This window comes from Salmo salar, chromosome ssa06, assembly GCF_905237065.1.
Source record: "Salmo salar chromosome ssa06, Ssal_v3.1, whole genome shotgun sequence".
Taxonomy (NCBI): Eukaryota; Metazoa; Chordata; class Actinopteri; order Salmoniformes; family Salmonidae; genus Salmo; species Salmo salar.
Window position 1 is genome coordinate 32458877 of NC_059447.1, and position 18120 is coordinate 32476996.

General features: G+C 42.6%; 1 protein-coding gene across 2 annotated transcripts; it reads right to left on the minus strand.

Annotated features, from left to right (window-relative positions):
• Positions 1-1530: 1530 nt before the first annotated feature.
• Positions 1531-13346, minus strand: LOC106606986 (phosphoribosyl pyrophosphate synthase-associated protein 1). 2 transcript variants are annotated; one of them, XM_014203519.2, is made up of 11 exons: positions 12948-13346; positions 12360-12412; positions 9716-9782; positions 9138-9310; positions 8520-8635; positions 8350-8405; positions 8102-8247; positions 7049-7093; positions 4725-4795; positions 4382-4528; positions 1531-3684 (listed from the first exon to the last, which is right to left on the minus strand). In XM_014203519.2, exons 1-11 carry the CDS (start codon positions 13028-13030, stop codon positions 3526-3528), a joined length of 1116 nt encoding a protein of 371 aa, XP_014058994.1. In that variant the 5' UTR covers positions 13031-13346; the 3' UTR covers positions 1531-3525. The 2 variants fall into 2 exon arrangements, with proteins under 2 accessions (XP_014058994.1, XP_014058995.1); XM_014203520.2 differs by lacking the exon at positions 7049-7093.
• Between the last annotated feature and the right edge of the window lie 4774 nt (positions 13347-18120).

The following is an 18120-nucleotide window of genomic DNA, read 5'->3' on the forward strand; positions in this document are numbered from 1 at the left end:
GTTACAGTAAGTTGTCTCACATTACCCTCTAGTGGTAGGCCTATATGTTTTTGACATTGCTTGTCTGTCACACAATGCACCTTGAAATCTATGGGGAAACCTGTTAGTAAATACAAAACCTGGCCAGAGCAGAAATAAAATACTATGGAACCTCTCACTGTGCCAGACAAAAGACCATTGTTTGTGTTGCTCAGCAGGATGTCAATTTGTTCCTCCAATGCCCAGATCATTGACATGGCTAGTAACAGAAAACATTCTGCAGGGAATCATGTCTAGGTTCCATATGAAAAGAGTGTGAAATTCTCACATAAGGATCTACTTTCCTGATCAGCGCATCATTAACCTGACACTGCCACAAATCATTTCAGTTATATAATATGGTTGCATGGACATTTCAGATTTAGCATATGACTTCCTGTAGCTATCTATATCAACAATTACCTGCAGATAATGTTTCCATCGTAACAATCAGAATCCAGTATAAGTGTACTTAATGAAAGTTAAGACTGTAACAACTGTGCTCTAGTGATAATTCTAATATATAGTACTGTGCACACATGCACACAGAAATATGTTTCCCCTTTCCAGCCACACACAGAGACATGGTGAATTGTTTCCCTCTGCCCAGACGAGGAAGTGACCTATGATCTGTGACACTCTAGTTCCTCTTTGAGTCCTGTTTAAACACACAGCTGTCAATACACCAGCTGGTTCACACTCACCACCGCGCACCGACAGAGACCCACACTCAGGTGCGTACCACTCTCTCCGGGGTTGGAAGGGCTTCCGTTTACCATCTATCAAAACTTAAAGAATGTACAATTTAAGTTATAGGCGATGGGCTAACTTACAACTCCTAAATATTATGCATGCAAATTATTTTCTGTGATCCAAGACTTCATAGGGCCAACATCAGAAGTCAGCACTTCTAGTTAAAAGAGATTCTATTACTAGTCTATCATGTCTTTATCATACCTTTTTACAGTTCTTAGGAGTGGGGGTGAAGTATTTTAGCATGTGCATCCTTACCAATGTCTCCACTGCATGGGATAAGAGTTTTCTAGTCTGTCTTTGCCCCTTGACTTGGTCAAAGCTCCTCAGTGATGAGTAGAAACCTGAGAAGTTTGGAACAAGTAAAGGGTCCCTGACTTCATCTGAAGAAGTTGTCTCATTATACTGTACACTCGCTGCATTCGGTAGCTATACTACAACAACACAAACCAGAAGTAATGTTCTCTGATCAAAGCGTTGATAAAACTCAATGGTATTTTCCCCTGATCAAGTATAACAACTGACAATATTGGGATTGTACGATGGTCAAATAATTGTGTAACTACAAATCAATAGTTCTGGGATTTGATGAGGGTTGATGAAGGTTGACCTGAATAATGTGAAGCGTTCATTTTAACAGAAGAGTAAATTGATTGTTAAGACTAGAGATACTAGAATTCTCCAGAATAAAATGTAACTGGTTACATTATTAAACACATAACAATTTTGTTCACCAATAAAAAGTCTGGCAAAAACAAATGAAGCCAAAGGTTTATTTTAACTTACAAAAAATTGGATGCAGAAACCAATTATTCGATTAAATCATAAACTCACAAATAGGCTACATCAAGATCAGACAACGAGGGTGAAGTAACAAATCAATGTGCTATCGGAAGACATGGATATGAGTTGGCATAGCAACAGTTATTTCTCTCCAAGGACCTTTCCTCATGTCTGTACCACACACAGGTATAGTTAGCGGTTTACAATTAGCACATCCTACAGGATAACAAAGGAACGAATGTCAACAACAAATGTAACAAAGAATGGTAAAGAGAAAGTTCTGCCGAACGGAATGCAACACATTTACATTTGCAGACTTTGCTGTACCAGAGACATAGGCACAAGCATTAAGAGCGTTTTTTCTTCACATACATTATGCATTTGCCTCAGAAGCATATCTCCCTGAGCTTAAAGCTCCAACAGAGTGTTCAGACACGACTTCCCTTGAACATCAGTTTGACTATTAGTCCACATCTTTTCATCATGACAGATCTCAGTCCTCCTGATCAGCAAGTTGATACCACAATTCCATACATTATACGGTAAAGTGTCACGATTACAATTTCTATATTCAAAACCATGACCTCAGCATGGACACATAATGCATATATTGTCAGTCTTTCTGAATGCCAATGAGAAGCAACAAGACTTTATAGGAAAGTCTACTTCAGAGTCAGGATGTCATATCCCCCTTTAATATAAAAGGTTATATCCATTCAGATATCCAGCTGATGTTATACAGTTTGCCCAACAATCTGTGGCAATCATGACATTTGTTACAGTTACACAGAGAATAGTTGACTGACTGGACCAATACAGTAACAATGACTAGGACAGTGTTTGGGATTCAAACATGGTGGGTCAAAAGTTCCTAATCTGTGGCCTAATGTGTGGTGGTAGACAATACATGTGGTCTTACTAGATGTATTTGGTGAGTCAGCCTGAATTCACAAGGCTTAGGTGTCACACAGAACACAGAACTGGTGGGGAGCTGCTGTACTAGGGTTCCTTTAGCTTTGTTCTCAGTAGGTTTTGCATTAACACACCTGCATCCAAATGCAAAGCAGTCACAGTGCTCGGTAGACCTGGAGGGCCAGGGGTGTGGGAGGAAATGATTCAAGCAATAAGTGATGTTATTGGGAAGATACTTAAACAGAGTGAAATACAGTCACCCTCCTTCATAACGGAGAACTGAAGAAAAAGACATCATTAGATATGTTGACAGTGGCTAGACCAGGGGTGAGCAATCATTTTGGCTCGAGGGCCACATTGGGATTTCAACATTTATCAGAAGGCGGCACAGATTTCTTTCAAAAGCAATTTGTGGGCCAGAAAAAGCGCAGTTGTTTGAAAAAAATATCGGTCCATTATAATATCTACATACTTTCTATCTAGCTTCAGACGTTCAAGAGTGACCTGGAGTTTTTTGACCCAAAATAATAGTTTTCATCGTAACACTCACCCTACACCTTTTATTCAGGTGGGCAAAATAGTGAACAGTGAACCAACAAAATAACAAATCCCTTCATATCTTGAAGCATGGAGGAATTAAAAAAGACATCAAAACTACCATGGAGGTGAGGTACAGTAATTCATGCATTGCTGGTTTGGCAGACCTTAGCATAGTAAGGCAAAAAAAACAGATGACCTGACAACAAATATGCACGTTAAATCAACCTTTTAGTATTTCTTTACTTTTGTTTCTTTTATCACTTTTATTGAGCAACTCCATGTTATGTTTCGGGCACTAAAGCTGATGAAAATGCATTTTATTGGTTTGTAAGAGGGGATATGATGACGGTACTCCCCCTCGTCCTAGTCATCTGAACTAGGCTGTGTGTGAAGGTGCAGACTACAGGGACAGTATGTACTTCTAGCACTATGGAGAGAGGAGGGGACCATAGCGTGTATACCACCAGCCTTTCTCCGAACACCTCACATCCAGCACAGACTCAACCCTATGTCTCTGGCCTAGTCGTCCACTGTGATGTTGCGGAACAGGTAGGCCATGGACTCCCCGTTGTGGATGCGTCGGATGGCCTCGGCAAGGATCATACTGACGTCCACTGTCTTTATCTTGGGACACTGGAGCTTCTGTACCTCGTGAGGGACGGTGTTAGTCACCACCACCTTGGGGGCAGACAGACAGGGATCAGAGGACGAAAAACCATAATGAAGGTCGGCCTGGTGCATTAGATCACCTGCTGGGTGTCCACGAACAGTGTTGATATTACATGTAGAATCGCTTGGAAATAAATAGAGAATGATGGACAATGTACTGTGGTCAAAGGTGATAGGATAGCCGGGCCACCCGCTGGTTTCAACCGTTCGTCGGCGTGGTCTATTTTGTCTCATTCCCAGACTGAACTGTGCCTGACTACCGTATCTTATAACAGCCTTTATACAGGCGACGAAACATCCTAGGAATCAAGTTGCAATACCTTGCACACAGGTGGTACATAGAAAGTGTTGCCACTGCCTTTCCGTTGTAAAGTGATTGAAAAGCTTTTACGATGAGGAACTGAGCACTTCCCCATTCAAGATGTAGTGATAAATTCAGAACACAGGGCTGCTGTTACAGATGTAGGATCTTAATTTGATCACCCTGTTGCAGGAAATGTAATGCAGGAAATCTAAAACTTGTAGTGTATTTGAAGTTTAAAAAGGCTTCTGAAGTTTGTCATTTCCACTTGATTTTCCCTCATGAAAAATGTATCAACCCCTACAAAAACGTCTATTAATTACAATCCACATTTCCTGTTGCTGCAGGATTATTTTCCTGCTGTAGCAGACTGTCTGAAATTAAGATCCTACATCTGTATCTCACCTCGTCGATGGCGGACTCCTCAATAAGACGGGGGGCATCGGCAGACAGCAGCCCATGTGTAGCCATGATGTAGATCTTATAAGCTCCTCTCTCCTTCAGAATCTCAGCTGCCGCCACAAAGTCCTCCACGTCGTCTATGATGTCATCCTGGGAAAGAACGGCAACCACGGGATTGGTAATGATGTAGGCCTGTAGTTCCTTCATGCATAATCTAAGGCTGTCATATTCTGTTATTAATTACAATGTGGCAAAATGTTGCAAATTAATTTCAAGTGGGTCATTTTAGCACAGGCCTTCTAGGACAAAATCACAAATGGCCCAAACAAAGGGGCACATTTCTTACAACAATGATTGCGATTCTTCCTCCCACATCTCCTACAACAGTGATCGGGGGCTTCTCCTTGGCCATCATTACTGAAAAGGAAGAACGAACTGGTCACTGCTAGTCATCACATACAGTATCCATAGGCATAAACTGTAAAACTAACGAGGATACATCTCAGAGTAGATTGGGTAAAATGGGTTAAAAAGTATTTCCACAATTACAAAGTCCAATTTCAATCACTGTTATGATTATGTATTCTGCAATTAATAGTTGATGTTCCATGCAATTCCCCCCCTTCTGGGTAACTGATTAACATTCTCTTTTCAAAATAAGATGTAACTGGGAAATTAGATAAATTCTGTCAATTGTCCCAATTATACCCTTATAGATTTAAATGGAATGCCAAACTCATTCCAGCAAAAGGATAATCAAAATGACAGGCTTTTTACCCAGCATACCCAATCAGACGCTGATATTAAATTGCCTCCACAACACACTGTCTGCTCAGAGCTCAGTGCAGACATTTGGCAACAGTTTGCATGTAGCAATATGCACAACCTAATCTTGTCATTAATCCATCAAAAACGATAGAGGCAGACAAGCACTGATGAGGTAATCACACGCTTACTAATGTTCCAGGTTTGTCTTATTGAACACCACTGTTGTCAGTCAATGGGGAAGCACACAATCAGCGGATGGACAATCAGCCAGCCAGAGTGGGGAAGCTGATTGTGGGAGTGGAAGCTAGAGATGAGCAGGGAACACAGGTTCATGCCAGGAACACATTCCTTCCTGGAACACATGCCTTCCTTACAGGGGACCACACACAAGCAATAATAAGCACTGGAACATTTCAGCTTTTCAAAATGCATCAACATCACCACTAGGTCTTAAAACCTTCTGTAGTCTAAAGAGATACTACCTGGAATGTTTTCAGGTAGAATATAGAAATTAATCAAAATGATCTAGTAAAAACTATAGTTAGGCCTACACATATGTTAGAGATAAACTTGTCTTGGATATATGTGAGGCAAGAGTTGAAAAGCCTGAAGATCTCAGCAATCCTCTCAATGATGCTAGAAGCCAGCATTGCTGTGCTAAGGAATACATATGCTATAATACAACTAATATGTGATAGTCATGGTTTGATGTTATAATCAGATTTGCATATTCACACCCAAACCAGTAGATGTGTTGTTATTGACATGTAGGGTCCACGTTTAGGATTTATGGTTATTTAAATGTGGGAAGGCCCAAGGTGTGTGACACAGCAGCTCTTTGGTTTGTATGGGCAGCAGGGAAGAGGGTGAACACAACATAACCCTGACCTGACCTACTGTGGTGTTCTGTACTGTGTGTTCAGCAGCCCACTGGTTTGTATGGGCAGCAGGGAAGAGGGTGAACACAACATAACCCTGACCTGACCTACTGTGGTGTTCTGTACTGTGTGTTCAGCAGCCCACTGGCTTGTATGGGCAGCAGGGAAGAGGGTGAACACAACATAACCCTGACCTGACCTACTGTGGTGTTCTGTACTGTGTGTTCAGCAGCCCACTGGCTTGTATGGGCAGCAGGGAAGAGGGTGAACACAACATAACCCTGACCTGACCTACTGTGGTGTTCTGTACTGTGTGTTCAGCAGCACACACAAGAACAACATGTTGCCACCCACCCAAAAATCTGGATCTTTGCTTTAGATTCTGAAAAAAAGGATTATCCTGTTTCCTCTTCCTATCATGATGTATTAGGCCTACATAACAAAGGCATGCTTAATTAGTATTCAAAACATGCATTTCTGAAGGCCAGGTGTTAATCAGACTCCTTCGGGCGAGGCTTCAATAGGGAAGCATGACGTGTTGATTGGCAAGATGAGTCCGGATAAAAATAAAAACATGTATCTGGGAGAAATGGTTCCATTTGTCAGATGATTGAAGAGAGTCTCACAAAGCAACTAACAGAGGGCTTTCAGGCCATCTTGCAGAACAGTCTGAAGTCTCTGCCTCTGACACACTGCTGGAGACCTGACTGGGGATCAAGGAAGACATTGATCCATTCCTGATGAGGATCTCATCTACAGTATGCAGTGAGGGTACATAGGCGTCAGTACATCCACTATGGATCTGTAGCACTAGACCACATCAACTAACTGATCCATATCATTTGTAATTGGTCCATTGATTGTCTTTGTTATGCTTTCCTCAATCACAACTGAGGACCATGCACTTAAGACTGTTTGTTGGCAAGATGATTCGAAAACCCTTGATCACTACATGCACGCATTTAGGAACCATTTGGAGAGGAACCATTTGGTGGTCAAAAGGGAATTAAGTTTACGGTCGTACTTGGGAGCTCTATGCCTGGGAACGGAGCTTGTTGTTTGCTGCCAGCTATTATCAACAAATAAACACCACGTTAACACACATCCACAGAGACTCGACATAACAGACTACGAAGACATGAAGCCAGGACTGGGAAAATCCTCTTACAGGAAGCAAAATCTTAAAAGCTAACCCGTGAAGAATCCAAAACCATTCCTCTAAGCTTATTCATTCAAGAAATGTGTAGGACAGTTTGCAACTGACCAAGGCTTACAATAAGAGGATTTTTAAAGTCAAGGATAATAAATTAAGTAAATAATACAAATATTATTAAAAACACTAAAGCTGAAGGGGGACATAGCCAGTTGGGCATAATAAATACTCTGGAGTCATTTGCCAATGACACAAAGCCCAGACAGAAAGTCTGACCCTGTTTTGTCAGACCCAACTGTTTTAACAGCCTTACCACAAATGTACTGAGAAAATGAGACATATCCAATATTAAGTTAGTGCCATTCTCTCAAAATGAAAAAGAAAATGTATGTTCTCTTATTCAAAATGTCATTTTTAAACATGCAAACCATTCTAAAACGATTTGGTATGAATGCCTTTACATTTTAGGGAGGCTAAGGTCGCAACATTAGTAGAGGCAGTGTATCTGTGGAATTAGAACGTGCAGTAAATAGGCTACACAATTCAAGATCCTTTAAAAATAATGTCAGGTGTTAAAATGGTTATAGCAGAATCATCACTTATGAAGCTGTGGGTGCGGACATTAAATCCATATGATGAGGATTTTGCCATGGATATTTTGGGGGTTTGAAATAATGATTCAAATAATTCAGAGACTTGAACATTTCACACTACACTAAACATATTTTTGGATGCAACCATTGACGAGTACAGGAATCTATGCATCCATCTAGATCTTACAGACACAGCCTGACCAACACTAAAGAATTGGGGAAGCTACAGACAAAGATACGGTTTCAATTTGATCTGATGGCAGACTGACTACAACTACACCTGGCTAGTTACCAAGCTATAAGCTATATAGGGCTTCTAGAGAGGTCTTACAAGGCAGCTCCAGCCCAGGGTGTCCTGAGGTGTTACGGACACAGGGGGGAGAGTGTCGTCCGTCCGCCATGTCAGACTCTGAACACTGAGCCTCGCCATGCATCACTGCCAGGCCCAAACGCAGTCGCTCTGCATAGGACTGAGCTCTGAAAGACAGCAAGAAAACACTGGAGAAATGCAGACACGCTTTTACATTATTTACATTAGATGATCACACTCCAGGCCTCTGTAACTAAATAGTATGTTACCTCTTAGCAGCAGACGGTGACTTTGCAACAATAATGGCGTTTCTGTAATCTGGGACCTGAAGGGAAGTGAGAGAAGCCCACATTTTACATCGAATAGGCTGCTGTGTGTAGTTTACTATCTTACAACTTTACTACCTGGAATGGCACATGAGCTACAGTGAGATGGTTACCTCCTCCTGGATGTACTGAAGCAGAAAGGGGGAGGCACGCAGGTTGTCCACTGGAAAACTGAAGAAGCCCTGGATCTCCTTCTGATGTAAGTCCATGGTGATGATGTGAGTTAAACCTGGAAGGAGAAAGAGAGAGGATGAGAAAATAGACTGAAGAAATAACAGACTGCTTTTAAGAGAGGGTGCAGAATGAGAAATCAGCCACAGTGGCAAGTTTAAAAAATGTTAAACATTTTCCACTTCAAATTCTTCTCCAGCACAACCCCAACATCAACACGTGAAAATGGCACGTTTCTGTTTTGTAGTAAAAAAGATAGGTGGATAAGTGCTTCCAATGACATCATCAACCAATTAGTAGACAATTAGAAGTCAATGCCTACTCATTATTGGTTAAAATCACGTGATGCACACCGCTGACGTCATTGGAAACATTTATCTTCCTCTATATTTTTTCCCCACAAAACAAAACAACGTGCCATTTTCACATATGTTGATGTTGGGGTGGGGCTGAAGATTACAAATATGAAGTTGAAAAATGTATACATTTTCCTTTAACACAGATGGTCAAGGGCAATCTAAACAGAAAACTGTTAACACTTGCATACAGGCTGTAATTACCTGCTTTGGCTAGCATGGAAGCCAGCAGCTTGCACACTATGGAACCCCTTTTTCTCATCTTGCACTGCTTGCTGTAGGGGAAATAGGGAATGACCCCAATGATGTTCTTTGCACAGGAGGTCTTAAGGGCGTAGGCCATGACCAGCAGCTCCATGATGGCCGTGTTGACATCTCTGGTTAAAATAAGGGAAAAGTGTCAATAACAAAATGGTCACATTTATGGTGTGGTCAGTGCAAACTCATGCTGAGCAACTCTCCAGCAGAGGGCAACAACATATGCTCAGTACAGCTTGTGCACGCCAAGTCAGATGACAGATAAGAGGATGGCTATTAATAACACTGGTAGCTATTCATATTATGGTAGATGAGCTTGTGCCTGATTTATAGTGTGTGAATCAAACAGGTTTGAATATGGGTAATGCAACCTAACACGTGATATGACTGTGTGAATACCCCTCCTACAACATAGATTGATATGCATAGTCCTTTGGGCCGCACAACATTACACACACAGTATAGGTGTGTGCGTGTCCTAGACACAGAAGTGTGGAGGAGATTACATATTTCAGTCTACTCACCTGGGTATGGTCTGGATGATGAAGATAGTTTGGCCGCGAACAGATTCCTTCACGTCTACTCTGGTCTCTATCATGGGTCACATAAAGTTGAATCAACAGCAAGTGTGGGTAAAATGCTAACTTTACACTTACAGCTCCCCAAATGTGCCTAGACTTGTTTATGTCAACTAGGGCATAACACTCAGTTCAGGCATAATTATCAAGCCATTGTAAACACTTATCTGTAACATGTCATGTTTTCCAAAAGAGAAAAATGATTTGCATCAGGCCAAACAAATAAGTTGTTCTTTGTGTTAGCAGAGTAGGCAGAGTGACTGGGTTTCAACTAGGAGTTGGAACTGGTTCAGGGAACAGAACAAATGTTTGTTTTTTGGAGGAACAGAATCGTGAACGAACGTGATCTATACTGTTCCGGAACAGAACAGTTATTTTAAAAGTATGGGAACCGGTTAAAAACATTATTTTATGTTCCAGGCATTTTTTTCCCTGTCCCACAAAAAATGCAACAAAGTGCCTATGCAAAGCCCTCACTCTGTCACTCAGACTACAAAAAGGTAAGACATGTTTTTATTTTAATTCTGGTGCCTCTCTGCACACACAAGCTGGTTAGCTAGCTCTGGTCCAACAGTCAACTCTCTGAAGGTCAGACATTCAAAGTTAATTCATGGAAGCCGCTCCTCCGTGAGTATAATTCCGTGGGCCTAATTCAGATAAAACATGTCAAAACAACAAGATGCCCAGCGCGTCAAGCCAAGCCTCCTCTTCCTTCTCTCGCTCTCAATTTCAGTCCCATCTAGCACCCTACACTTGCCTGTCCAATCCATGTAAATAGCTGGCCCGCTCCATAGCAAGCTATTCTATCCTCACTAATTGGTGGTGATTTAATGTCGAACTAAATGTTTTTAAAAAATCTATCAATTTCAGAGGTTTAAAAAGGAACAGAAATGAATGATATAAACCGTTTTTGGGGGTTAGAAACGGTTCACATTAATTTTGCTGTCGGAACAGTTCAACAGAACGAAAAATAAAAATGATGGTTCTGTTCAGAACGAAACAATTGGGAAATAATTTTGGTTCCAACGCCTGGTTTCAACCAATGATTTATACAGTGCATTCGGAAAGTATTCAGACCCCTTCACTTTTTCCACATTTGTTACGTTACAACCTTCATCTAAAATTGATTAAATATTTTTTTTCTCCCCCATCTACACACAATACCCCATAATGAAAAACCCCCCAAAAAGTTTACAAATGTGCAAATGTATTACAAATAAAAAACAGAAATATCACATTTACATAAGTATTCAGACCCTTTACTCAATAATTTGTTGAAGCACCTTTGGCAGCAATTACAGCCCTGAGTCTTCTTGGGTATGACGCTACAAGCTTGGCACACCTGTATTTGGGCAGTTTCTCCCATTCTTCTCTGCAGATCCTCTCAAGCTCTGTCAGGTTGGATGGGGAACGTTGCTGCACAGCTACTTTCAGGTCTCTCCAGAGATGTTCGATCGGGTTCAAGTCCAGACTCTCGCTGGGCCACTCAATGTCTGGCTGGGCCACTCAAGGACACTTGTCCCGAAGCCACTCCTGCTGGCTTTGTGCTATGGGTCGTTGTCCTGTTGGAAGGTGAACATTCGCCCCTGTGGTTCCAGGTTTCCTCCAGACATGACGCTTGGCATTCAGGGGAAAGAGTTCAATCTTGGTTTCATCAGACCAGAGAATCTTGTTTCTCATGGTCTGAGACTCTTTAGATGCCTTTTGGCAAACTCCAAGCGAGCTGTCATGTGCCTTTTACTGAGGAGTGGCTTCCGTCTGGCCACTCTACCATAAAGGCCTGACTGGTGGAGTGCTACAGAGATGGTTGTCCTTCTGGAAGGTTCTCCCATCTCCACAGAGGAACTCTGGAGTTCTGTTAGAGTGACCATCGGGTTCTTGGTCACCTCCCCGACCAAGGCCCTTCAACCCGATTGCTCAGTTTGGCCAGGTGGCCAGCTCTATGTAAAGTCTTGGTGGTTCCAAACTTCTTCCATTTAAGAATGATAGAGGCCACTGTGTTCTTGGGGACCTTCAATGCTGCAGAAATGTTTTGGTACCCTTCCCCAGATCTGTACCTCAACACAATCCTGTCTCGGAACTCTACGGACAATTCCTTCGACCTCATGGCTTGGTTTTTGCTCTGACATGCATTGTCAACTGAGGGACCTTATATAGACAGGTGTGTGCCATTCCATGTCTAATCAACTGAATTTACCACAAGTGGACTCCAATCAAGTTCTAGAAACATTTGAGTCTCATAGCAAAGGGTCAGCTTCAAAATTGTAATACAGTTACAGACATTTCTAAAAACCTGTTTTCGCTTTGTCATTATGGGGTATTGTGTGTAGATTGATGAGGATTTATAAAAAAAAATGTAAATCAATTTTAGAATAAGGCTGTAACGTAACAAAGTGATGGGGTATGAATACTTTCCGAATGCACTGTATAGCAGTGGAGGCTGCTGAGAGGAGGATGGCTCATAATAATGTCTAGAACTGAGTCAATGGAAAGGTATCAAACACCTGGTTCCCATGTTATTATTCAAATTATTATGAGCTGTCCTCCCCTCATCAGCCTCCCGTTATATACATAATTAGTTTCAACTCACCTCTATTGGACTCTTGATATACCACCGACTTGCCCAATTCAACTCCTAGTCGTCTGTGAAAAAACACACCAGACAAATCAGTACAAGAGGTATGACACTGTGATGTCTTTTTCAGACAGGACAGAGGCCCTGCATGGAAACTGATCCCACTCTGACTAAGTCTGCTGTACCTCTACCATTTGATACCCAAGTAAAATTGTGTAATGTGTCACATTGTAATTCAGAGACAGTGGGCCCACTACCTTGCATATCTAGACATGGGAAGAGTTCAGCTAGATCACAGGCACTCGCTCCCTGTTTCAATGTCACTAACAGACAGTTCCCAGTTTCACTAAGCCGAGACACCCAACATTGTCTCACATTAAATCAATTCCCTTAAGCCTCTGAATGTCATTGTCAACATCTAGGAAATGACCAACTCATAAACCCAATAGATTAATGACATCTGGCTAAATTCAAATGACTTCATATGTGGCCATGCACCTGCAAACACCAGCATACACATTTTAGCGAGCTAGCTAGCAACATTATCTGGTTAGCTATCTATCATAACACGTACATTTAGCTAGAACAATAAAATATACATACTCAGTTATCTTCTTGGCTAGTTCTGTACATGCTGCAGTAGAATTGGCAGAGAAGACCCGATAACCACTTTTTGCGACATTCATTCTGGCAGCTGGTTAGCTAGCTAGCACCTGTGTAAACCGCTAGTTAGCTTCTTCTCAAACTAACGTTACCACACTTGCAGCTTGCTAGCAAGCTAAGCTAACTGTTAGGTAGTCATACGAAGAAAGATACAAAAACGTGCGACGTTGATGTTAAAATGCACTTTGTTATTATTAGACCTTATTAAATCCAGTATAAATATAATCTCCCAAGATAGTTGAGAGTTGAGTAAAATAAATTGCTTGCGGCTAGCTCCTCTTTAGCTTTGCTGTCTGTCTGACTGTGTGTGGTTGGCTGGCTGTGCAAGAGATGAACTAAACCACAAAAAAAGAATCCTGAACCGAATCAAAATACCAATCTGGGGAAAGTATTTTTGTATTTATTTGACAGACCTGCCACCTGTTATTAGTTGAGTTAGCAATGTATGTATTTTTAGTTGGAAACGGGACTGTTTTTTAATCAATTAGTTATATAAATTCCTGCACTGGGAGTCAAATAGCCCAAAGGCCGGCAGACAGCGATATTGAGTCGTTTCATTTCACCGTCCATCTTATTCTAATGTTGTATTTTATTTAACCAGGAAAGTCAGTTAAGAACAAATTCTTATTTAGAATGATGGCCCACTCCAGCCAAACCCAGACAACACTGGACCAATTGTGCACCATTCTATGGGACTCCCAATCATAGCCAGAGATGATACAGCCTGGATTTGAACCAGGTAATGTAGTGACACCTCTTGCACTGACATGCAGCCCTTAGACCACTGCACCACTGGGCTGGATTTATGAGATGTGAATGAGAGGCTTGTAAGAATCATAACTCCTTGGAGTTTTTAGTTCATCATTTGCTGGTCGGTGGTCCTGCGTGCTCTGGGCATTACTTACTCAAATGAACGAAATTAGTCAAAACTTTTGTTATTTTGACTGAATGAGTCGAAAAGATCAGTCATGAGCAAGCAGGGATTTGTAGTCTTGCATGATGTCTACTTTGATGCTAATTAGCTTTTTCGATTATATGAGAATAAATAGAGCTGAATATTTTGATACATGGTTACATGGTTATCAAAACATAATGCCAATGTAAGCCTACACGAAACACAGCCCTTATTTTAAGTGTTTCTAAAATCCCCTATGGGAAAAACGAATAGTGTAAAAATGATTGGAACCATTTCCCTGCTTGACAACTACGTTCTATTTGTATTATGACAACTCCACTGTGGGGCTCTATTAGGTTAGGGGTGAAAAAACAGACTGCTGCAGCCTGATTAACATTTAGCCATCCGGGATTAACATTTAGCCACTTTAGCAGGGCGGGTTTTTTTATTAACAAAGTACACATATTTTCCCAATCTTTTTCTGCCTTTCTCTCCATTAAATAAAGCTAATGAGGAAGGTGAAGCCTATGCAGCCTTAATGGAGAATGTTTCAGGTACAAAAAGGTCCACTAGGGATACGAATGTATTGCCGGCTGCATACAATGCGTTTGGACGGTAAAATGAAATGATTCAATATCGCCAACTGCCGAACTTTGGGCTTGAAGTCAGGAGCTTAGTTGAACATCTGATTTGCTTCTTGCAGAAATCATCATGCGGATAGTGCTGATGTGATGCACTACTGCTGTGTTGACAGGACATCTCTGATCTATCTATCCTACAAAGGACACCCAAAAACAATACATTCATGTTTTCCTTTAGGCTATGTATAAAATAAGCATGGAAACATTTTAGCACCTGTGATGTCTGTGTGTGTGGGTGGTTCCTGCGCATTTGTTTTTTTCTTGCAATTGCTCAAAATAACCGCAAGAGGTCAACAACTGTCAAGTTTTAATCAGACCCCTGCGTTAATCTAAGTAACATAATAAAAAAAATGCCCATCAAAATCCGTCACCCCCTAAGGTTGATGTCAGCGCCCCTGTGGAAATCTAATTAGCATAATAATAAATAAATAAACGTCAAAAGCTGTCAGTTTAAGCTAGAGATCTGATTTTTTTTTTTTTCATTGGATGTGTCTCAATCCACCGCATTTGCCTATGTCGCACTTCCACATCTGCGGTGAAGGAGACCAGGCTAGAGCGGTGTTTGTCAGACCATGAGATATCCCGAAAATCGGTCTTCTCACAAAATCGTCTGTAGCGTCCAAACGGTTTGGCCTAGAAAACGATTAGGACCTCTCTATGGGAAGATAAGACTCTCATGAACACAATAGTGTTCTCAAGCGTTTTGGGCGATCTGCCAACTTCTGTCTGTAGCATCCAAACAGTTTGGGCTACACACTAATATGCCATAACATAAAGAGAAAGATCAGTGCTGTAACAAAGATCTTTTTTATGTGAAACACTTTGCAAGCCGTGTCTTGTGAGTGTAAAGTAAAGCCTACTGAAGACTCTGGAAGATCATTAGCATCATGTGGAGAACAGTCAGTCCAGTGTATCAAATTCACAATATCAATTACAGAGTCACAGTGGCACATGCTCCAGCTTGCACTGCTCACCGCTTGACAAACCTATTCCCCATATATTTCTCATTGACAAGACAACGTCCACACCCAGCAAACCTGCCCTTAATCCTTGGGTATATGTTCAAGTTCACACTACTTTATTGAGATGTCAAATTCTTTCAAGTTTATATCTTGCAAAACATCTACCCCTCTCATATGAAAAAGTACAAGTGAAAAACTGTCCTCTCTATGGACATCTTTCATGTGTTACATTGCTTTCCTTGATGGAGAAGTTTAGAAGAACTCTTACTGGAATTGGACCTCACAAAGCAAGGTGTTGAACATGTATCAGCTCAAGCTTGTAACCCTTATATGATAGTGATTTGTTTGACTCCTTGACTCCCATGTAACCTACTTTCTGCTTACACATCCAATCCACAAGTCTCTTGTTGATTAGGTCCCCAACCCCTTCTGTTGTTACTGTATCTATTATTACCAAACCACAAGGACGGAAAGAAGGAGATTGTGAGATAATAAGGTAACTTCTACACCAATGTCAAAGCACAATCTCAAAAGAAAAAGGAGGATCAAACTTAACTCATAACAAGACATGTCTGGAGATAACACTGCCAACAGTAAACAAGCCATGAAATGTCGAGGTTTGTAAATGTGCAACTTGATACTTCAGGGAGTGTATCTGTGGACAACAGAAATTAAATTCTAGTTACTGATATGATCTTTCCTTTTTTATGGAGGAAAACTAAACCAACAAAAGACTTCTCCATTTCTAGCATACCTTAATCTTTTGAGCAATGCCCTTTATCTGTGTTCATATGAGAGCAAACATAACATTTTGTCTAATGCAGATCATTTTCACAATGCCCTAAAGCTATTAACTGTTTTTCACATATGTCACACCCTGACCTGAGAGAGCCTTTTTATGTCTCTATTTAGGTTTGGTCAGGGTGTGATTTGGGTGGGCATTCTATGTCTGTATTTCTATGTTGGGGATTGCTTTGTTTCTGCCGGGTATGGCTCCCAATCAGGAACAGCTGTACATCGTTGTTGCTGATTGGGAGTCATACTTAAGCAACATGTTTTGCCTTTGGGTTTTGTGGGTAGATGTTTTCTGTTTAGTGTGTTAGGATACATGACAGGACTGGTTGGCTGTTGTCTGTTTTTCTTTGTGAAGTGCCTTTTTCATCTAAAATAAAAGATGAACAAATTCCATGCTGCACCTTGGTCTACTACTTCAGACAGCCGTTACAGATCTAGCCACCAAAAACGGACCAAGCAGCGTGGAGGGGAGCAGCACCAGGAGTGGAGGAAGCAGCGTGCTCGGGAGGAGATGGCATCCTGGCCGCTGGAAGTATTGGAGGCAAGAATAGACTGGACTTGGGAACAGCTATTTGACCAATGCAACAACCTGCCGGGGCAGCAGGTGGAGGTGAAGAGGCAGGGGGGGGGGGGCACACGGGGAGATTGGCGGAGTCAGGCGTTAGACCTGAGCCAACTCCCCGTGCTTACCGGAAGCGGCGTGGTACTGGTCAGGCACCGTGTTATGCGGTAGTGTCTCCAGTGCGCGCTCATAGCCCGGTGCGCTACATCCCAGCCCCCCGCAAGTGCCATGCTAGAGTGGGCATCGAGCCAGGACGGGTTGTGCAGGCTGTGCGCTCTAGACCTCCAGTGCATCTTCAGGACCCAGTCTATCCTGTGCCTGCGCCCAGAACCAGGCCTCCTGCATGTCTCCCCAGCCTGGTGAGTCCTGTGCCTGCGCCCAGAGCCAGGCCTCCTGCATGTCTCCCCAGCCTGGTGAGGCCTGTGCCCAGAGCCAGTCCGGAGCCGCCAGAGCCGCCCGCCGGTCCAGAGCCGCCCGCCGGTCCAGAGCCGCCCGCCGGTCCAGAGCCGCCCGCCGGTCCAGAGCCGCCCGCCGGTCCGGAGCCGCCAGAGCCGCCCGCCGGTCCGGAGCCGCCCGCCTGTCCGGAGCAGCCAGAGTCACCGCCAGAGTCGCCCGCCTGTCCGGAGCAGCCAGAGTCGCCCTCCAGTCCGGGGCCCGCTGCGAGGGTCCCCAGTCCGTGGTCGGCGGCAGGAGATCACGCTCTAGGGGAGCCAGTGAAGAGGGGTGAGCCAGTGGTGGAGCGGGGTCTGCGTCCAGCTCCAGAGCCTCCACCGCGGAGAAATGCCCACCCAGACCCTCCCCTATAGGTTCAGGTTTTGCGGCCGGAGTCCGCACCTTTGGGGGGGGGGGGTACTGTCACGCCCTGACCTGAGAGCCTTTTTATGTCTCTATTTAGGTTTGGTCAGGGTGTGATTTGGGTGGGCATTCTATGTCTGTATTTCTATGTTGGGGATTGCTTTGTTTCTGCCGGGTATGGCTCCCAATCAGGAACAGCTGTACATCGTTGTTGCTGATTGGGAGTCATACTTAAGCAGCATGTTTTTCCTTTGGGTTTTGTGGGTAGATGTTTTCTGTTTAGTGTGTTAGGATACCTGACAGGACTGGTTGGCTGTCGTCTGTTTTTCTTTGAAGTGCCTTTTTCATCTAAAATAAAAGATTAACAAATTCCACGCTGCACCTTGGTCTACTACTTCAGACAGCCGTTACAACATATTACTCTTGAAAAATCTGAATGCTTTTCCTCTCAATATCCCCACAC